The sequence below is a fragment of the Marmota flaviventris genome, chromosome 12 (assembly GCF_047511675.1).
Source record: "Marmota flaviventris isolate mMarFla1 chromosome 12, mMarFla1.hap1, whole genome shotgun sequence".
Lineage (NCBI taxonomy): Eukaryota > Metazoa > Chordata > Mammalia > Rodentia > Sciuridae > Marmota > Marmota flaviventris.
This window is the reverse complement of record NC_092509.1, coordinates 71,008,413-71,031,854: the sequence shown is the minus strand read 5'-3', so window position 1 is coordinate 71,031,854 and position 23,442 is coordinate 71,008,413. Positions and strand designations below refer to the sequence as shown.

Genomic DNA, 23,442 nt, shown 5'->3' with positions numbered 1-23,442 from the left:
GGGAGGTAGGACACTAAAGGGGGGGGGGGAATAATCAAAGAGGAAAACAAACCATGTTTAGTAACATAAATAAACAAATACGGCTGGAAGAACAACCCATATCTCAATAATAACCCTAAATGTTAATGGCTTAAACTCACCAATTAAGAGACACAGGCTATTAGAATGGATCACAAAACAAGACACAACAATATGCTGCCTACAGGAGACGCATTTGATAGGAAAAGACATACATAGACTGAAGGTGAAAGGTTGGGAAAAATCATATCACTCATATGGACTTCGGAAACAAGCAGGAGTGTCCATACTCATATCAAATAAAATACATTTCAAGCCCAAGTTAATCAAAAGGGATAAAGAGGGACACTACATGCTGCTCAAGGGAACTGTACACCAACAAGACATAACAATCATAAATATATATGCCCCAAACAATGGTGCAGCTATGTTCATCAAACAAACTCTTCTCAAGTTCAAGAGTCTAATAGACCACCATACAATAATCATGGGAGACTTCAACACACCTCTCTCACCACTGGACAGATCTTCCAAACAAAATTTGAATAAGGAAACTATAGAACTCAATAACACAATTAATAACCTAGACTTAATTGACATATATAGAATATACCACCAAACATCAAGCAGTTACACTTTTTTCTCAGCAGCACATGGATCCTTCTCAAAAATAGATCATATATTATGTCACAGGGCAACTCTTAGACAATATAAAGGAGTAGAGATAATACCATGCATCCTATCTGATCATAATGGAATGAAACTGAAAATCAACAATAAAAGAAGGAAGGAAAAATCATGCATCACTTGGAGAATGAACAATAGGTTACTGAATGATCAATGGGTTATAGAAGACATCAAGGAGGAAATTAAAAAATTCTTAGAGATAAATGAAAACACAGACACAACATATCGGAATCTATGGGACACATTGAAAGCAGTTCTAAGAGGAAAATTCATTGCTTGGAGTTCCTTCCTTAAAAAAAGAAAAAAAACAACAAATAAATGATCTCATACTTCATCTCAAAATCCTAGAAAAAGAAGAGCAAAACAACAGCAAAAGAAGTAGAAGGCAAGAAATAATTAAAATCAGAGCTGAAATTAATGAAATCGAAACAAAAGAAACAATTGAAAAAATTGACAAAACTAAAAGTTGGTTCTTTGAAAAAATAAATAAAATCAACAGACCCTTAGCCATGCTAATGAAGAGAAGAAGAGAGAGAACTCAAATTACTAGTATACGGGATGAAAAAGGCAATATCACAACAGACACTTCAGAAATACAGAAGATAATCAAAAATTATTTTGAATCCTTATACTCCAATAAAATAGAAGATAGTGAAGGCATCGATAAATTTCTTAAGTCATATGATCTGCCCAGATTGAGTCAGGAGGATATAGACAACCTAAACAGACCAATATCAATTGAGTAAATGGAAGAAACCATCAAAAGACTACCAACTAAGAAAAGCCCAGGACTGGATGGGTATACAGCAGAGTTCTACAAAACCTTTAAAGAGGAACTAATACCAATACTTTTCAAGCTATTTCAGGAAATAGAAAAAGAGGGAGAACTTCCAAATTCATTCTACAAGGCCAACATCACCCTGATACCTAAACCAGACAAAGACACTTCAAAGAAAGAAAACTACAGACCAATATCTCTAATGAACCTAGATGCAAAAATCCTCAATAAAATTCTGGCCACTCGGATACAAAAACATATCAAAAAAATTGTGCAATAGGATTTCATAGGATCAAAAGATATGTCTTCCTGTGTTAATTGCAGTATTATTCACAATAAGATATGGAATTAATCTAAATGTTCCTATAATGGATGTATGAATTAAGAAAATGTGGTGTATGGATACAAACACACATTTACACTGAAATACTATTTAACGAAATATCCTTTTAAAAGACAGAAATTCTGTCATATGCAACAAAATGGATGAACCTAGAAAATATATTTAGTGAAATAAACCAAGCATTGAAAGAAATATACTGCATGATCTTGTAGAATCAAAAAATAATCAGATTTATAGAAGTAGAGATGGGCTATACGGTGGAGAAATTGGGAGTTATTGGTCAAAGGATACAAAATTTCTGTTAGACGGGAGGAATAAATTGGGGGCATCTATCTTACAACATGGTAACTTATAATTAATAACAATGTACTATGTTCTCAAAAATTGCTAGGAGAGCAGATTTATTGGAGAGGAGGTCCTTGGGGAGTAGATCTTAAGTATTCTCACCCCAAAACAATGAGAGTAGTAACTATCATTTTAGTTCACTTGATTTAACCAATCTATATATTTTTTGAAACATGTTGTATACAATAAACATATTTTTATTTGTATTAAACAATATAAAAATTTTATTTTCTGTATTAATATAAAAGTAACAATGTGAAAAAGTACAAACACCTGAAATAAAATGTATACACTGTTTAAAAATAGTTACTTCCAAGAAACAATGGGCATTTCAACATTTATATATATATACCTTGAAGCTTCAAAGTCCGACAAAGAAATGGATTTATTTCCGAAATTGAGAATTTTTCCAAGAAGGGATATAAAAAAAACAAAAGTCAACATCTAATATTTGTGGAGCATTTACTATAAGCCACAGTGTGCAAATTCAGAATCTCCTTCACTTGTCATAAATCTATGAGTACATATTATTTTCATATGAACTTTCTGCTTGAAGAGAAGCAAGAGGAAACAATAGAAGCCCTTAGAGGTGAACTGACTTGCCTTAAATCACACAGCCAAGTTGCCAAATAGCTTGTCACCTTTAATGCTATTTCAGCCCCACTACTCCTGTCACCTATGTGAAAACGGCAACATATACAGTATTTGCAAGATATGTTTTCTCATTCATGAGTCATAATCTAGGTTACCACTCACCCTCCCTAACACACACACACACACACACACACACACACATACACACATACACACACACACATACACACATACACACACACATACACACCCCTAAATGGATGTATGTGTACTTCAGCTATCAAAATCACTTATCTCAGATTACATTCTAACAACTTCCTCACAGGGAAGATGTCAGAAACCATGTGATGGGAAAAGATGGGTTCCCTTCCACATCTTCCCCATGGAGGTCACTGGAGAAAGAGGCTAGCCGCACAGAATGGGCCCAGGCAGACCAAACCCTAGATAACTCCTGCATGGAGGCCACAGTGACTCCTGCCAAGCAGGGCTGCAGCTCTCAGCTTCAGACTGCAGCTTTCCTTGAAAACGAAGAAATAGGGTACAGCAGCAGATTATAGTGAACTCAGGGCTGTGCCCTTCAGATCCCCCTTCAAGAAAGATTCTCTGCCCAACTTCAGGGAATGTGGTTAGCTGACAGCCTCTAGCTGTTAATGCCCAAGAGATGGAAAGCCAGGCTTCCAGTGAGCACTGGCCAGCAACTGAGCAGGAAGGTGTTTAAGAGCCATTTCTGCCCTTCATGGACCCATCTGGCTGGCAGTCCTTGCTCCAGAGTTCTCTATCCTGTCCAATGGCAGAGCCTCTCTGGGATCCGCATAGTGCTCTAAGCTCCCCCTGCCCAGTGCTGCTTCCTTCCCAATGTTACTCAGTGTCTGCTTCCCCGGAAACTCAACTCATGACAAGGGGCCTCCAGCCTGACTTAGGTGCTGAATAAGTTATTTTTAAGACCAGAAAGTAAATTTGGTTTCTTATCCAAAATGAGGGTGATCACAGGCCCTTACAGATCTAAAACCAGAAAACCCAGTCACCCTGGTATAAGCCATAGAAGACAACTGGTGGGAAGGGACACTGGCCAGAAGGAATCACCCCAAGAGGAAACAGGTTTAAAGTCAGATAAACCTGGTTCTTAATCCTGAGTCAACCACTTACTGCCAGGGGACCTCAAGCCAGTGAGCTTTCCTATGACTCAGTTTCCCAAGCAAGCACACTTATCAAAGAGAAAAAGGGCCTTATAATAATAAGGAGATAAGTCTCCATGAAGACATAAAGAATACTTAATGTGTAGGCACCTAACAACAGATCATAAAAACATGGAAAGCAAAACTGCAAGGAGAAATAGATGATTTCATTATTACAGTTGGAGACTTCAAAATCCCTCTATCAGAAATGGACTGATCCAGAAGGTAGAAAATAAGTAAGGACATTGTTGAACCCAATAACACCATCAAGCAACTGGACATATAAACACATACAGTCAAGTTCATACCACAAAAGCTGAAATAGCTTGGATACTGAAGATTCATGTGTCAACATCTTGGTGCTACTGTAAATCAGTGGAATCTTTAGGAGGTAGGGCTAGTGGGAGATCTTCCAGCCATTGCGGGTGTGCCTTTGAAGGGGACAGAGGGATTCCAGACCCTCTCTCATTCTCTTTTACTTCCTGGCTATGAGGTAAGCCATTTTCTCAGCCCTGTGATCCCCAACATTGCCATCCAGCACCTCCACCAGAGGCCTAGAAGCAATGGATCTGTCCCATCATGGACTGGAAGCTTTAGAACCATGACCCCAAAATAAACCTTTTCTCTTTATAAGTTAATTGTCTCAGATATTTTGTTATATGGACAGAGAATACACATTCTCTTGAGCTCATATAGATTATTCTCTAAGATACAGCACATTCTGGGCCATAAAACACACCTTAACAAAAGAATAAAAATTGTTACACAGCTGTCAGACCATGATGGGATTCAGCTAAAAATCAGAGAAAACAGCTAGAGAATCCAGAAAGACTCGGCAATTAAACTGCACAATTCTAAATAATGCCTGGACTGAAGAAGAAATCTCAAGAGAAACTAAAAAATATTTTAACTAAATGAAAAGAAAGATACAACTTATCAAAATTTGTGGTATTCAGTGAAAACAGTGTGAAAAGGTAAATATTTAGCATTGAATGTATATATTAGAAGAGAAGAAAAATTTAAAAATCAATAATCTAAGCTTCTACTTTAAGAAACTAAAAAAGAGAAAATCAAAGTAAATCCAAAGTAAACAGACTACAATTAAATAACAAAAATTGGAGCAGAAAGCAATGAAATTGAAAATAGGAAATCAATAGAGAAAATCAACATAAATAAAATCTTGTTCTCTGAAAAGATCAATAAAATCAATAAGCCTTACTCAGGCTAACTAAAGCTTACGCCTGGGATGAGACCTAGATTTTTGCCTCATATTTGAATCAATGAACAATTACTTATGCCAGACAAGTAGGCAAAAACACTAATATCATTTCCTTTCTTTCATGAATTCAATCAATTAAAAAATAAAATAAACCAAGCAACTATACTATTGGCCATTCATGGTTCTAAGTGCCTAGGGTTTGTCTGTAAACAACAAACACAATAAGTAAGTAAATGTACAGCACATTAGAAAGTCCGAAGTGGGAAAAAACTCAATAGGTTAAGAAGATTAGGAGGTGTGTTTGTTATTTTGTGGTAATATTATCTTCTTTCATATCCCTTTATTATATGATAAAAGATGTATTGATAATACTTAACTTTATATCACAGTATTTAAGTTCTGAAGGAAACTTAAATATATGAAGGAAAAGAGTGATCACCAAGGACTTTGCCTCCTTTTCTGGGAATGGGTTGGCATGGTTTCCATTGTATGTAGGATAACCATATCATGCAAGGCAGAAGTATGACCTTGAGACTGACTATATTATTTGGAGACAGAATATGGCTTCAGGAAACATGTAGGGGTAGGAAGTTGACAAGGGCTAAACTTGTATGTTTCATATGTCAACTTGGCTAGGTCATGATAAGCAATTATAAAGCAAACACTAACCTACATGTTCGTATGAAGGTATCTCATAGATATGATTAACATCTATCATCACTTGACTTTCAGGGGAGAAAGAATATCACCTGCCATCTGAGCAGGTCTCATCTAATCATTTGAAAGGCCAGAAGTAGCAGAACTGGGTTTTCCTGAGGAAGAAGGAATTCACCTATAAATATTCCACTGGCTTCTTCTCTGATAGAACCCTGACTAGTACAGGTGCTACATAGAGGAAACGATATTTTGGCAAAGGCTTGCAAAAAAGGAGAAGTCATGCAGACATCTGTGGGAGGAGTAAGGCCAATGTGTAGACAAAGAATAGCAAGAAGGCCAGTGTGGCAGGATGAGAGTAAGCAAGGGAAAAGAAGCCAGAGAGAAGGTCACTTATTAACCACAATAAGACGCAGGGAAAGTACAGACTGTGAGTTGAAATGCCTCTTTCAGCATCTATTATAAACTGGGCCCACAACATGACCAAAAAAAAAAAAATCATACTGCCATTATTCTAATGTAGTTCTCTCTAACATCATATAAATGAACACTCATCCCACTGTTGGCCAAAGCTCCTGGCTGCTTCAAGGAGGTCTAACGTAGTTCACTCGCTGCTATTCACTCCACACATGCAGAGCACCTGCTGTGGCCATGTCATGTCAGGAGTTCTTCCCTGAGCAATCTGGGGGCCAGAAGTCAGGTCAGAAAAGGCTGCACCACCCAACCATGCATCAAGGCCTGACTAGGAATCCCCAGGCAGAAGGACAGATATATACATAAGGGTAAGATGAAGGTTCTCTGTGTGAAGGATTTAAAACCCCTAAGTGGTTCCACCCAGGTCTCATTTGAAAAATGAAGACTAGGTACCAACAATGGCAAATTATAGTGATGGCTCATCAAACACCTTCTCCAGGCTTCCCAGACTCTCGCTGGTCCCAGCAAACAAGGAAAATAACACCACCACAAAGTTTCCTTTCTCCAAATGTTATCAAAACAACCATTTTAGGGGCTGGTGCTGGGAGCCATTAGCCAAGTAGGTATGACAATTTCCTTGCCAGCGTACCCCATGTTGCTGACATGTTGCAGCGACATTGAATGTAGGTGACCTTGCTCAAGGACCAAGGCAGATTAGGGTGTTCCCGGTTTTAAGATAATCCTGTTTAGGGCGTTCCCAGTTTAGGTTCCAGGTTTAAGGTTTAAGATTATTCCTGCTGGGAATAGGGCGTATCCTGCTGCCTGAGTTCCCCTTGAGTTCTCACGGGATTCAGACAGTATATTTTGGAGATAGAAGCCCAGAGAACGTGGAGTTGGGCAGAGAACGTGGATTTGGGCAGAGAACGTGGATTTCCCCAGAACGTGATTGTAGACGGCTGGTGTGAGTTCGGGAATAAAGAGTTGCTGTTTGAATCTACAAGCTGTGTGGTGGCTCGTGATTGTGTGCCCAGCCAGACTGCGGCATTTGTGCCCAGCCAGACTGTGGCATTTGGTGGCCCCTACGGGGAACTTCTGAAGTTTAGAGGTAAGTGAAATTGCTCGCCCCTGAGGAAGAGCGAAAGAATGGGTGACCAATTCAAAAAACAATGTGTTATTGTTTTGATTTATCTTGTTTTTGTTTCAAGCTGCCTATCCCTAGAAATTTCTCAGGCAAACTGGAAAAAATGGTTGACTAAAGGTTTGAAGTTTGTCGGCCCTGAGGAAGAGAAAATTGATACAATGATTTTTTATTCCGTTTTTGTTTCATTCAGTTTCGGCTTTGTTTTGTGCTATCTTATTGGGTTGCGTTATCTTTATAGTAGATTAGAAATTAGTAAAAAACAAACCGAAAAGATGTTAAGTAAATTGTTAGAGGTTCAGACCATGGAGAAAGACATTTTAGATCAAGCAAAAGAGAAGGTCTCTCGAGCTAGTCAGACAGAGGAAGAAAATTTAAAGGAAAAGGGGTTGTTAGGAAAAAGGCCACAACAGGAGGCTGTTACTAACTCCGTTTTATCACAAGAGGGCGTAATTCAACCAACAGCCCCACCGATGGAGACAGCTGAGTGGCCCTCAAACCCCGTAGTTGATAAATGGGATCCTGAGACAGGACCTCAAAGATTAGCATGCCCTGTACTTGAACAGGCTGGAGGGCAGCGAATTCACCGTGCATTAGATTTTAAAACAGTGAAGCAGTTAAAGGAGGCTGTAACAACCTATGGCCCCCAAGCTCCCTTCACGGTAAGCATGGTCGAGTCCATTACTAACTTGGACATGACGCCAGCAGATTGGGCTAGCATGTGTAAATCTGTACTAAATGGAGGACAATATTTGTTATGGAAGGTTGCCAATGAGGAATTTTGCACGGAGACAGCTAGGCGAAATGCAGCAGCCGGTTACCCTCAAAGAAATCTAGATATGTTGTTAGGAAAAGGACCTTATGAGGGTCAACGGCAACAAATTGAATATGATCCTGCTATATATGCACAAATTGCTGCAGACGCAGTTAGGGCATGGAAGACTTTACAAGGACATGGAGATTTACAAGGTCAGCTATCTAAGGTAATACAGAGAGCTAATGAACCTTACGCTGACTTTGTAGATAGGCTAATTCAAACGGCTGCCAAAATTTTGGGGGATACAGAACAAGCAATGCCATTAATAAAACAACTGGCTTATGACCAAGCAAATCGTTGCTGCAGAGAGGTTATTAGACCATGGAGACATGAAGATTTAAACACATATATTAAATTATGTAGAGATATTAATGAACAAGGGCAAGTCTTGGCAGCTGCAGTACAACAGGCTTTAGATGCCAGGCCAAAAACATGCTATGATTGTGAACAAACAGGACATTTTAAAAGGAATTGCCCCATAGGAGGAGGGTTTAACAAAAGTAGGTATCAAAGGAATAGAATACCGGGTATTTGCCCACGATGCCGTAGAGGGAGACATTGGGCTAATGAATGCCGTTCTCAAACCACCATAGAAGGTACTCCCTTATCAAAAAACGGACAAAGACCAGGTATTTATCCAAGATATCGTGGAGAAAGGCATCAGGCTCCATTGCCAAAAAACGGACAGGGGGGCCCAATGCTCCGGGGCCCACAACCACAAATATACGGGGCAGTGGAGGATCCCAGCAACACCATCAGGGTAGTGCCCAGGACACATTGTCCATTAAATCCCTCATCAGACAAACCCGAGGGAGCGCAGGGTTGGACATCTGCGCCTCTGCCAGAGCAGTATTAACTCCAGAGATGGGAGTTCAAATCATTCCCACAGGAGTAAAAGGACCTCTTCCCCAAGGAACAGTAGGCTTATTACTGGGACGTAGTTCATCTACATTAAAAGGACTTATGATAAGTCCTGGGGTAATTGATCCCGATTATGTAGGTGAAATAAAAATTATAGCTAGTTCTCCAAGAGGTATATCAGTAATTTCACCTGGAGATAGAATAGCACAGTTGTTAATAATACCCAGCCTACATAATAAATTTCTTAGTCATAGTGTAGAAAGAGGTTCCAGGGGATTAGGCTCCACAGGTGTAGATTGGGCTATGTTGTCTTTAAATTTAGATTCTCGCCCAATGCTAAAACTAAATATTCAAGGTCATGAGTTTAATGGGCTACTGGACACAGGAGCTGACCTTAGCATTATCTCTCGTCAAGAATGGCCAAAACATTGGCCATTACAACAAGCCACTCAAACGCTTCAAGGCCTAGGAGTGGCGACTAATCCCCATAGAAGTTCTATGATATTAGATTGGAAGGATCCTGAAGGATGTGAAGGAACTATACAGCCATATGTATTGGATCATCTTCCTATAAATTTATGGGGACGAGATGTCCTAGATCAATTAGGTTTGACATTAACAAATAACATCAATCCTAATTCGCCCACTACTAGGGCTAGACAAGGCTTTAGGAAAGAAAAAAGATTAGGAAAACAAGGGCAAGGTATAGCAGCACCAGTACAAATAGATCAAGGAACAGACAGACATGGGTTGGATTTTCAGAAAGGGCCACTGAGACAATCAAAATTACTTGGAAATCAGAAAGACCAGTGTGGGTTCCTCAGTGGCCCCTGACTAAAGAAAAGACACAAGTAGCCCATGATCTGGTCAAACAACAATTAGCAGAAGGACATATACAACCTTCCATATCTCCCCATAATACTCCCATTTTTGTCATCAAAAAGAAATCTGGTAAATGGAGATTATTGCAAGATTTAAGAGCCATTAATAATGAGATGGTTATTATGGGACCTGCTCAATCAGGGATTCCTCAATTGTCTGCTTTGCCAAAAACCTGGCATGTTTTAGCTATAGATATTAAAGATTGTTTTTTTTCAATTCCAATTCATCCCGAGGATAGTCCACGTTTTGCATTTACTATCCCTGCATTAAATCATGAAGGTCCTGATCAGAGATATGAATGGAAAGTACTCCCTCAAGGGATGGCTAACAGTCCAACTATGTGCCAAATATATGTTAACAAAGCAATCCAGCCACTTAGAAATCAAAATCCTGAACTACAAATATTTCACTATATGGATGATGTATTATTGGCACATAAAGATAAAAACATATTGCTGGAATGTTATGCCACACTTACAAACTTATTAAAAAATTATAATCTAGAGATAGCAATAGATAAAGTACAATTAAATTTTCCAATCAATTATTTAGGAGTTCTATTATCCTCAACCATGGTCCGTCCACCAAAAATTCAAATACGAGTAGATCAACTCAAATCACTTAACGACTTTCAAAAGTTATTGGGAGACATAAATTGGATAAGGCCTTATCTAGGTATACCAACAGGAGAATTGGGACCTTTATTTGATATTCTAAAAGGTCCATCAGATCCAAATTCACCCCGCATGTTAACTCCTAAAGCAAGAAAGGCATTAAAAATTATTGAAACATATATGGAAAATATGCATTTGGATAGAATTGATATAAGTTTGCCTTTATTATTTATTGTACTACCAACAAAAAATATTCCTACAGGAGTATTTTGGCAAGACGGTCCATTATTGTGGATACATTTATCTTATTCTCCTAACACTATTCTTACTAGGTATCCTGAGGCTGTAGGACAATTAATACTCAAAGGAATAAAAGCAGCGAAGGGAGTGTTTGGAATTTCTCCCAATAAAATTATTACTCCATATACTATGGATCAAATTGATGAGTTAGCTAATGAGTTAAATACTTGGGCAATAATCATGTGTAAATCTAATGTTACATTTGATAATCATTTACCATCTAATCCTTTGTTGTCTTTTTGGTCTAAGCATCCTGTAGTTTTTCCTAAAATGACAAGAAAAACACCTATCATGAATGCTCCAAATATATTCACTGATGGGTCTAATAATGGTACAGCAGCAGTAGTTACCCCAGATCAAACTTTTACATTTTTAGTACCCAAACAATCAGCTCAAAAGGTAGAGCTTAATGCAGTTTTACAAGCTTTTGTGATGTTTAAAGATTCTGTATTTAATTTATTTTCTGATAGTCAGTATGTAGTTAATGCTATAGTATCTCTTGAAGATGCTGGTAGGATTTCCCCTTCTTCTACTGTTTTCTCTTTGTTTTCCACTATACAAAGTCTAATCTGGGACAGAAAAGATCCATTCTTCATAGGACATATTAGGGCACATACAGGATTGCCTGGAGCCCTTAGTTTAGGCAATGATTTAGCAGATAAAACTACACATGACATACATATTTTCTCTACATTTGAAGAAGCTACAAATTTTCATAAAAGGTTTCATGTTAATGCTAATACTTTACAAAAGCGTTTTAAAATAACTAAGGAACAAGCCAGACATATAATAAAACAATGTCAAAATTGTGTGACATTTTTACCACAAGTTAATCTTGGAGTCAATCCTAGAGGACTGATACCTAACCATATTTGGCAGATGGACGTCACACACTTGCCAGAATTTGGAAAATTAAAATATTTACACGTTACAGTTGATACTTCTTCCGGATTTTTGATGGGCTCCCTTCATGCCGGAGAAAAAACTAAAGATGTTATAGCTCATTGCTTACAAAATTTTGCCACTGTGGGCGTTCCTAAACAGTTAAAAACCGATAATGGTCCTGGCTATACCTCTACCTCTTTTAAACAATTTTGCTCATCATTTGGTATTACTCATATAACAGGAATCCCATACAATCCACAGGGACAAGGCATAGTTGAAAGAGCTCATCAAACTATCAAAACATACTTATTAAAGCAAAAAGAGGGAATTGGAAAGGGGTATATATCCCCCAAAGATAAACTTAAAATAACGCTTTTTACTCTAAACTTTTTAAATTTGGATTCATCAGGACTTAGTGCTGCGGAAAGACATATGTATCCAAAAAATGTACATAAGCCTAAAGTACTTTGGAAAGATATTCTAACAGGACAATGGAAAGGTCCTGACCCAGTGATTGTCTGGAGTCGGGGGTCTGTTTGTGTTTTTCCACAGGGAGAACAGCAGCCCATTTGGATTCCAGAGAGATTAACTAAAACAGTCTCTACAGATCGAAAAGAAGATGATTTGACTCAAATCCATAACAGCTGATATCCAGAACTCCAGCTTGGCCATTCTTACATCTGCGACAGTGATTAACCAGGATGCTTTTTTCAATAGCTATTTTATTATTGCATTTTTCCACATCATAAGGTTCTATTTTTATTTTTTGAGCTCATACAAACCTAGGTTAATGTTTTTCTGATCAGTTTTATTTTTTGACTGTGGAGTTTTTAAACATTGCAATGGAGATTTCACCTAGGTAAAGCTACAAGGCCTTTACTATTTTCTTATGTGTTGTACGTTTATGTACACTCTTGTGTTTTGTGTTGTATGTCTGTATGTGCGTATGTCCATATTTCTTATATGAGGAGCGCTCATGAAAAAATGGATCCGAATTATTATTATTTTTTTTATTCACGTGATTTAAATGGTTTAATTTAAATTAGGTAAACAGCTGTTAAGGATTGTTTTTAAAGGTGGTTAACAGATCTGTTTGTTTACTAGTTTAAATTAGGTAAAAGGCTGTTAAGGATTGTTTTTAAAGTAGGTTAACAGATCTGTTTGTTTACTTTCACCTTTCCTTTTCATTATATTTAATAATTCTTTTCAGGATAATGTCTTTTTAGCATCATTGCCAGAATTCCCATCTCCATCCCAGTACCGGTGAAGACAGCTTCTATGATAGCTATCACAGTAAACTGTATAAACTGATGCATCAATGAATTTAACTCAACAAGCAAAGAGTCAACTTACTTTGGGAGGAGACGGATTTTGGGAGGAAATGGACATATTGATAGATTCCTCCGCTTTGAACTGCTTGCAGAACTTGCCTGGACTATGTAACTATCGTTTGGTGCAGCGAATTGTGGTAATGCTGGCATATCTTTGCTGATGGTGTCACTAGTGATGCAATTTTTATTTCCTTGCCAGCGCACCCCATGTTAATTGTGGTAGTGCTGACATATCTTTGCTGATGGTGTCACCAGTGATGCAATTTTTTCCCAAGGAGCCGTCAATTGGCTTGGTGTCGTGGCATTTCTGTATCCTCCTCCCTTCTGCTAGTGATGGTCTAAAATTTGGGGGCCAATGGCTTATGCTGGACCGGTAGTCAGTGACGGGTATGATCCAATTGCAGTGGTATCAACCTAAGACAGGAGGCTGACGCCTAAAGGTCAGTTTTCCGATGACGGGTAAGAACCATATGTTGAATTGGACAACCTACCAGGCACGGTCCATAAGCCACATTAACCTCACTCCCCCACTGGCACCAAGGCCAAATTTGGGGGCCAACAGAGGTGAGGCAAAGAACCTCACCCCCCCACTGGTGCATAGACCTATCCACAAGTATGGCTGTATGCTGGACCGGTAGTCAGTGACGGGTATGATTCAATTGCAGTGGTATCAACCTAAGACAGGAGGCTGACGCCTAAAGGTCAGTTTTCCGATGACGGGTAAGAACCATATGTTGAATTGGACAACCTACCAGGCACAGTCCTTAAGCCACATTGCTTGTTGTTTAATTAATCAGAAGGGGGGAGATGCTGGGAGCCATTAGCCAAGTAGGTATGACAATTTCCTTGCCAGCGTACCCCATGTTGCTGACATGTTGCAGCGACATTGAATGTAGGTGACCTTGCTCAAGGACCAAGGCAGATTAGGGTGTTCCCGGTTTTAAGATAATCCTGTTTAGGGCGTTCCCAGTTTAGGTTCCAGGTTTAAGGTTTAAGATTATTCCTGCTGGGAATAGGGCGTATCCTGCTGCCTGAGTTCCCCTTGAGTTCTCACGGGATTCAGACAGTATATTTTGGAGATAGAAGCCCAGAGAACGTGGAGTTGGGCAGAGAACGTGGATTTGGGCAGAGAACGTGGATTTCCCCAGAACGTGATTGTAGACGGCTGGTGTGAGTTCGGGAATAAAGAGTTGCTGTTTGAATCTACAAGCTGTGTGGTGGCTCGTGATTGTGTGCCCAGCCAGACTGCGGCATTTGTGCCCAGCCAGACTGCGGCAGGCTGGGGCTGTATCCCAGTGGCAGAGTGCTTGCCTAGCACGTGTAAGGCATTGGGTTGGATCCTTAGCACCACAAAAAAATGAACAAATAAAATAAAGACATGCTGTCCATCTACAACTACAAAAAAAAAAAATAAATAAAAACGATGATTTTAAGTATATTTATTAACCTGGAAAGAGGTTATTGATTATATAAAGTGAAGAAAAGATACCATGACCTCATTCAATGTGCACATTGATTTTCAGATGCATTTCAATACCGTAAGCATTAACATGTAAAAAAACTAATTTCTTTGTCCTTAGGCAATAGGATATACTCAAAGAAAAGAGATAAATGCGCACACACACACACACACACAAATGTAACAATGCTATGAGGTCAGTGAGGTTACAGGTGGCTTTTATTTTCTTCTTTTTTGATTATTATATCTTCTTTTCCTATAATAGCATAAGTATTGCTCAAATAACAACTATAATAATAACATCAGGTGGTTTATAAGTTAAAACTCTTTCATGAATATGGAAATACTTCTACCTCCTTTTTTCTGCCTTCAAAAATGTTGACATTTATAAAAAAAAAATTGACAACTATCATCTCATGTGATATCAGCCATCTCTGGGCTGGTTTTACATATGAGAAAGTAGGAAGCTCAAACAAGTGAGGTCACTTACCCAAAGTCACACATTGTGTAGCCTAACCACAATAAAATTCTGGGAGTTCCAAAGGTCCCCCTCCAAGCCAGCACACTAGCTTTGTGCTATTTCTTTAGCCCAGACGCCCCTAAGAAGTGTGACTAGAGAAGAGTTCCCACTGCCCTTACCTCTGCCAGGCGGGAGTGCTTGTGGACGTTCTCACCCTTTTGCACACTGGGAGCCAGCTGCTGCAGGACACCCCTGCTGCTTGTCAGTGCTCTGGTCAGCCGAGCAAACTTCCCCCAGCCTGAACATGTGAAAGAGCAAAAAGACAGGCTCAACCATGTCCTTCAGGAGCACAGACATTCACATCACCAGTGACACTGTCAGAAACACACCCACAGTGTCCTCTGAAATCCCATGAGTCACTCTTCATCCCTGCAAGCAAGACTGGCTGCTCGTAAATGCACCTTGACATTCTCAGACTTGTGTAGCAATTTACTTTTACCATGAATTTTCACCTCATCCTAATCACAAGTTTGAGAAGTTGCTAAGGTAGGTCTTAGTACCTTTCTCAAATGGGGGAAAAAAATGACACGGGGCACCCAGACAATGAGAAAGACTAGAATTCAGATCTCTCCACTCTGGCCCAAGGCTTTTCCACCAGCTCACATCAGGCCTTCCAGAAGTTTCTCTGACTTGGAAGATTGGCTCAGCCTGTTCCAATCTCCATACTGTCTAATCTTGAAAAAAAAAAACGGAACTGATTTGGGCTTTTACATGAGCAAGTGAATCATAAGGTCATTCCATGATCTTCTCCAAGACCAGGGGAATAAAAAACGAATTCAACTCCTGAGTAGGTGGGGAAAAAACACTGACCAGTTTTAGTCAGCTGGGGGAAGAAGGAAGGAGGGTCAATGACAGGTCTTTTCCGAAAATCTGTCAGTGATCACTGTAATCTGAGGCCCCCAAAGATAACCATTCATTCTAAGACCCGGCAATCCATCTGTATTAAGGTTATAACCATGGCAGTTGTCCCGTGAGACCTCTGAAAGCCTGTCAGAGATCTCAAGACCAAGCCTGAGTTTCAGGAGCTCCAAAAACCCAGATGTGTGATGTACAGCAAGTAAACAGAGCATGCAACTGTTTTTACAAGACAGCTAAAAGCAGAACTAGGCTTTTTTTTTTTTTAAGAGTTTAGAAACATTCAGCACCTTCCAGCAGAAATCTCACTTTCCAAATTTTACCCTGGAGTGCCTTTCCAAGACAGAATTCAGATGACAATGGAATTAAGGAGAAGAATGGTTTTTAAGAATCATGATCTGGGTAAGTGTTTGCCAATGTGTAGCAAGATAACTAAATCAACTGTTTTTTTTTTTTTAATCTCATTCCAGAAGTACTGGGTTTTAATAAAAACTTTCATCTACTCTAATGCCATGAAGCAGAAATGGAGGACTCCTAGTGTCACTTTGAAAAGAGTTGCATAGCAGTTGCTAACAGGAGAGGACAGCCCAAACTCTGCAGGGGTCTATGACATCTCTCCCAAATGTGCCATTTATTAATGCTCTCCTGGAACTGTGCTTGTGGGAAGCATGGACTAGGAATTTTTAAAAAATCTCTTTCAGAATCAAGCTCTCTTTCAGCTCAAAATGAAGTTGGAACTGAGTTCTTCAAAGCTTTTCAGGAAGAGAAGAAAGTATTTTTTTAATCAGGTAGAAACAGTTATGCATGCAAACATTGGCCTGGGCTCCATACCTACTCTAACACCATGATCACCACCACAGCAACCCACGCTGTGGGAATAATGATGAGAAGGAGGTAGCAGGACAGACATACCAGATCTCTCCTGGCAGGGAACTCAGGGCCCTGGACTATCAGTTGAACTACCACAAAGGTATGGAAAAAAGATTCCTGTACCTCTGGACATTTTCCTGGACTCAACCTAGCCCATTTTCTTTGGCACAGCCTTATTCTCTTTCCAAGAACATGGTGCTTTAAGGAGCTGGCTCTTAGCTGGCTGAGTGGAGTGCATGGGGAAGTGAGTGTGGGCTGGATGGGAAATGGATGGGCAGTGTGAAATTTCCAATATGCTTCTACCCAGGACAAGCAGGATAACAAGGAAAGAAAGAAGTTCTCTCCCAAGTTCTCAACCCATGTTTTTCTTTCTGGACTATAGTTCATTTATTCGTTCATTCATTCATTCGTTCATTCCTTCCTTCCTTCCTTTTCCTTGTAGTACTAGGGATTAAACCCAAGACCTCATGCATGCTATGCAAGCACTCTACCACTGAGCTATATCCCTAGCCCTGTTTTATTTTATTTTGACACTGGATCTCTCTAAGTTGCTGAGGCAATTCTCCTGCCTCAGCCTCCCAAGGTACTGGGTTTACAGGTGTGTAGCCTGCACCCAGCTTTGGACTATGGTTAGCCATCATGCCTAACCAGGTGGAAGAACAGATTCATTCATTCATGAACTGATTCTATAAACATAATTATTATGTATCAAGCACAATGCTAGGTAACTAGAGATAATAAGACAAATAAGATAGATTCAGGCCTCAGGCACCATGACAACAAAGTTCAATGGCAGAGACAGCATGGCCAGGACTGTCCAGGGAAGGCATATCTAATCTAGGCTGGAGAGTGGAGGAAGGCTTCTGGGGGGAGATAACACTAGAGGAAAACTTTGAAAGACCAGCAGGAGCTAGGTGGACTCCACTATGAAAGGAATTTCCACACAAAAGAACAACACCTACAAAAACAAGAAATCATAAAATCGAGCAAGATGCTAGTGAAGAGTAAGTCATTCTACATGACTAGGTGAAAGGACACAGCTTGTAGAGCATGGGAGGTTGAGTGAGGGGTCTCAAGTGATGCTAAAGAGGTTTTCAGGGGCCCGGTCAGGAAGAACACAGGCAGTTAAGAACCTGGAAGGTAAGTTTAAAGCTTTGAACTACGTTCTGAAATCCAAGGGGGACCACTGAAGGAGTTTAAATACGAGGGGGAGAGGTGTGCATTCTAAAAGGATGGAACTGCAGAGTGGACACTGGACTTTTTAAAAAAGGTTAACGGAAGACAGGCAGGACTCCAGGCCAGAGGTCATACAGGGCTGGGCCAATGCTGTTGTTTGAGCTGGGGGACAAGGAGAGATACAAGAGCAGTGACAGAGGCGCAATTAATACAACTTGGTGAACAACATTTGCAGACAATGTTTGGAGAGTGAGAGATGGGGTGACCCCTAAATTTCTGGTTGGGATGATTGGGGTAACAGCCACTAGATGACATTAAAAACACAGGAGGAGAAGCACACAGGTTTGGTGAAAGATAATATATACAAATTAGACCAAGATGCCCTTCAAAGCAGAGCCATGAGAGGAAATCATCCCTAGAGAAAGTGAATCTCCTATTGTCCAAAGAGCCAGTTGGGAAGGGATAACCCAATGGGAACCCAGCTCAGATGACCACACTTGCAGCAAGGCAGATGATCATATTCCAGAAGGAAAACAAAGCAGCAGATGTACTCTCCCCCAAAAAGTCTTTCCCAGACACTGGCCTCCCCCAGCACAGCTGCCCACTCCCTCTGTTGTACCCCCAACTTGCCTTAGACAGGCTTCTATTAGACCATTGATTATCATTTATCATCCTTATTTGCTAACCTGGCTGTCCATCCTCCAAGTGGTCTCCAAATGAATAGGGACTCTACCTGAGACATTTCCTTATATCCAGCACCAAGTACAAGGTTAGATGCCCAAGTGGCACTCAGAAATGTGTGTACTGAATAAATGTAGATGGGGAACAAGATTTTTTTCTCATTGCCCTACTTCTGTATGGGCTTCCAACAGACATGAATTCCAAAGGATACCAGCCCGTTTCAAAAACTCTATTAAAATTTTAAAAAGTATTTCTGTGCCTCCCTCTTTCTTGGGCATTTCTGAACCCACTCCTCCTAGAGCATCCCCTTTGGGAATTCAACACTCAATCAAGCTCAAATGAAGAAACTCCTGGCCCAGGGTTCTTGCAACTCTGTCAAATGTCATGAGAGAGTTAGGCATGGGCAAGGCTGTGGGTGCTATGAGAAGACTGAAAACATTGCATGATCAGGAAAGATGAGACAGGGTGGGCATGAAGGGAAGAGGAAGAGTGAAAGAAGAAGAAGGACAAGAGGAAAGGAACACAGTGTGCAGTCTAGCTAAGGTATTTCCTGGGTCCTGTCTCCCATTCTCAGGAAGCAGGATTGTTCCCTTTGCCTTGACCCCATGATGGCTACTGTATTTCAACTTGGGTGAGCTACCCACTAGGTTACTTTATCCCATAAACCCTATATACTCTCTAGGCCAGAAGAGAAAGCTCTGGGATAAGTTAGAGTTCTAGCTCCTAAGAGAGCAAGTCTGGGGATCCCAGAAAAGATGGAGGCCAGGTTTGTCCTGAGATTTAGAGTTGCAGATTATCTTAGAGAAACTGAAGTCATAATCCAACATCCAGCAGAAAGCAGTAGACACTAGACCAGATATAAAACCAGTGTGGACCCCTGACTAATGTCCTTAAGTCTCTCATGGTCTTTTCCCTGTCAATGTGCAAACATGCCAAAACCTAGGAAGGCTTCTTCAAGTAGCCGCCACTAATTCATCACTTTTCCACCACCCTAAAGGCAGACAGATAAAATGTTAGTACTGAAGGTGAAGAGGCTGTAACTTTTAACAATTACTCTGTGTCTTTCCCAAGAGTGTCTCATAAATATCCCACTTGAAGACACATGGAGAAGGGCTGGCAGCCACAGCAGCTGCCAGAACCCACATCCTCACATATTCTAAATCTTCAGCCCTTAAAAAATCTCCTCTGGAGTTTTACACTCCATTTGTTGTCCGTGTTTTCATCAAGTTTAACTCTGAATGTAAAAGTAAACATAGCTTAACTCTGAGATTATTTGGTGGATTAAGAGAGAAAACAAGAGGGATAACCTCCTTTGGTGACCAACAGGAGGAAAGCTCTGATTCTCTTCTATTCAATTGTCAGGCCTTTGGCTCAGAAGGGGGAGTGGGACAGAGAACACCATCTTGCAGCTCACTCCCCATGTCCCCAACAAAGAAAAAGCAGAAGGTAGGGAACAGTGAAACCCCCAGAGCATCATAGATTCTCATTTTTGCCAGGAATTCCCACCTGTTACCAAACAGCAACCCTAGCTTGACTTTCATTTCCTGTTCCACACCATCCATGGGCACTGTTAGAGAGTAAGGGAATTAGTCAAAAGGTGGGCAGCAAAGGAAGGATGAGGAATTCAGGGACCTGGGTAGCTCACAAAAAGCATCCTGAGAACTGATAACAACCATCAACAAAGAGAGGGCTCAGGAAGCATTCCCAAGGCCCACCACCAGCACCAGAGGCTCTGGATAGAAGGAGAATGACTTTGCATCAGATGCTAAAATATCTTACTCTCAATATCACATATTTTACCCCTTTTGTGGGTTGTTTATGGGAAAACGTTAGGCACATACTGGTTTCTTACAACACTATCAGGATGCACTTACCCTCCCCCACCCCCAAAGCTAGGCACTGTATAATCAGAGAAAACAAAGGCATTTTCAAGATAATATGAGCCCAATTGACTTAAAGGACCAACCTGATGGTAGAAAACCACCTCTTGCATCTATGCCAAAGAGCAATTATTTGGGAATTCTCTGTGGTTTTAGATTATCCACCCTTCCCGTCCATCCTAAAGTGAATTTTAAATAAGCATGGGTCAGCAAGACTCTTAAGTCTCTTAATGCTGACTGAGGTGGTGTGCTGAAAACCCAGCTGGGTCAGCTGGAAATGAACCACTAAGAGCACATCCAAGAAGAAATGTCAAGCCAGAACAATCACAGTCCTGCCACATGGCAGCATATTTTCCATCTAGAGTTGATTCTTGCAGCCAGAATGAAATTTTATAGACTTACAACTAAGAAGGCCTGGCAAATTATCATGCTCTTCCATCATAAACAGGCTAATATAAAATTTGAGTTTGTCCTAAACAAACCACCAAATCAGTGTTGGCTAGGGGCACAGTGACATGACAAGTGGGAGGGTCTGGACACATCTGCCATGGCCTTCCATATGGACAGGCTTATAAAGTCATGGCTTTGAGGAGTTACTAAGCATGATCCACTAGCAAGGGGTGTGTGTGTGTGTGTGTGTGTGTGTATTCTAACATATTTACAAATGAAATCACATGTTACTCATGTTAGCTCATTGCAGAAAGAATAGCTGACCAAAAAATATTGCAGAAAGAATAGCTGACCAAAAAAAAAAAAAATACCTTGGCTAACAGGGAGTAGAATAAATGCATGCTTGAATGAGTGTATCAAGATTCTTAAAATCAACAAAATGCATCACTAAGGCAGGTTAAATGAAGTAGAGTATATGATTCCTGAAAAATAAACCTAAGTGAGTCTCACTATATCACTCTGATTTATCACTTCTTTCAGGTTTCATGAGAATCAAATGTAGACACTCACATGGAAGGTAAGTAGTATTCTCCATAAGATATGCCTTTTCTATTGAATAATACATACATATCACTTAAAAATGTTCCAGCAGGGATGAAAAGAAAGCACTTTGACTTGGCCAAATCACATATTTTAAATTTTTAAGAGAATACTTGCAAAATTAAATGTCAAAATATCAGATTGCCTTTAAACGATTATTTATGAGCTTATTAGGTTAAAAAGCAAACAGTCTTTCTATTTAGTGACATGATAACAATAAGTGAGTCTATGACCACTTAGTACTTAATGTACTGAGAAATATTCAAATCAGAAACTAGAAATTGGGCAACCACAAACCTACAGGAAAATGGAGATGGAGACACTGGTTTGAGAGATTTTGCATCTGCTAAAGTCCTGAAATCAAGAGGCAAGTAGAACTTGATTCATTGAGCTGACAGTTTTGTGTTTTTTTTAAGGATACATTGGTATACACAGTATTATGCTCCCAACTCCACAAATGTGAGTGTCTAAATGTGCCAGAATTTTAAATGCTCTCAGGCCCTGAGAGAATATCCACATAATGTTTTTTTTATTTCCTCCTGTAATGCCCACTTAACAATGAGACTACTGCCACATCCAGAATAATATGGCCCAGTTTGATGCTCGACTCTCATCCCTCTGCTCAGCTCAGGAGACCACAGGAGCAGAGTTTTCAGGTAGAGCTGGAAAATCCACCATAGAGTCAGGTAGTCCCATCACATGAAATAGCTTCCAGTCTGTTGGTTACCTCGAGTGCAAGCTGTGGAGGAGGGAGGTACTATAGCACTCCCTGATCCCAAACCTCTTGGAATAGCATGATATCTTTTGTTGATCCCATGAGCTGGACCTCTTCAGGGATATGATGGTTTCAAAAAATTGGCCATCTCCTTTTCTAGGCCTCCAACATAATTCAAAAAACCCATGCATACAATATAAACAAAATCTGTGGTCTCGAGCTGATTTAATGACCCCTTTGGAAATGTTCCTCAACACCCTGACCTCATAATGCCATGTTCCAAAATGAATTAACGGGCCGCAGAATTAATTCAATTGATCACAGAAGATGTGCTAACATCAGGTGCAACAATCCTAACATGCTAGAATTCAGTCAAATCTAAGGAAATCTGTATATAAATCAGAAGAATATAGACTTGTACTGTCCCATTTGGTTGACTGACATTTGTCATGTTAAAACCTAAAAAGATTCTGATGATACTGGGTTTGTCAATTGCTTTCTTCTGTCTAATCATAATTGGAAAGAGTTCATTCTAGAAGGTATGAAATTGATCAAATACTTCACTTGAAACAATTTTTCCTCTCTCTTTCTTTCCCCAATACATTGTAGAATGGCACAGTACTTTACTAGACACAAATTAAAGTTTAAATCTTGATCTTTGTGCAGAGATTGCCTTGACAACCTCAAATTCTCTGTAGCAAAAGTTACACTCAAGACGAGAAAATAAAAAAGGTATAAATGTATTTGTACAAATCAGAATTACAAACCTTTACATGAATCATCCTCAATCGGCTGTTTGAAAGCAGTTATGTCACTGAAAGTGCAAAGAAATAAAACCACTTTATCCTGTTCGTTTCGAATTGGAGCAATTTTCACAAAGAACCACACAGGTGTCCCTGAAAGGAATATTAAAAGGTTGGTCAGTAATTTGCATTCTCATTTGAGGGACTATGGAAGCAAAGACTTAGGAATGAATAGGTACAAATATTAATTCATTTTTTTAAATGGTCTCATTCCTTCAGGTACTGATGTATTACACCATTAATTCTTTCCTTGCTGGAATAAAATCTTTCTTAGTAACAACACAGTGGGGATTTTCTTCTGGTCAAATAACTTTGTAAGTACAAATCTCTTAACCCTTGTAAAACAGGAAATAGGTTGAAAACCTCATCTGATCATAGAGAAGAAACTTAGTAAGGGGACCTAACTACTTACCTTAGACCACATAGGAGACATTAAAG

The 23,442-nt window shown here is 39.8% G+C and overlaps 1 protein-coding gene across 2 annotated transcripts in view; it reads right to left on the bottom strand.

The window, feature by feature from the left end:
- The window catches only part of Kcnh1 (potassium voltage-gated channel subfamily H member 1), a 361,447-nt gene that overhangs the window by 300,737 nt on the left and 37,268 nt on the right, over positions 1–23,442 (bottom strand). For both annotated transcript variants that reach the window (XM_027934788.2, XM_027934789.2), the window contains exons 4-5: positions 22,969–23,097; positions 15,154–15,272 (exon numbers count right to left, since the gene is read on the bottom strand). In XM_027934788.2, the coding sequence (XP_027790589.2) occupies positions 15,154–15,272; positions 22,969–23,097 (248 nt within the window). The remainder of the gene's footprint in view (positions 1–15,153; positions 15,273–22,968; positions 23,098–23,442) is intronic.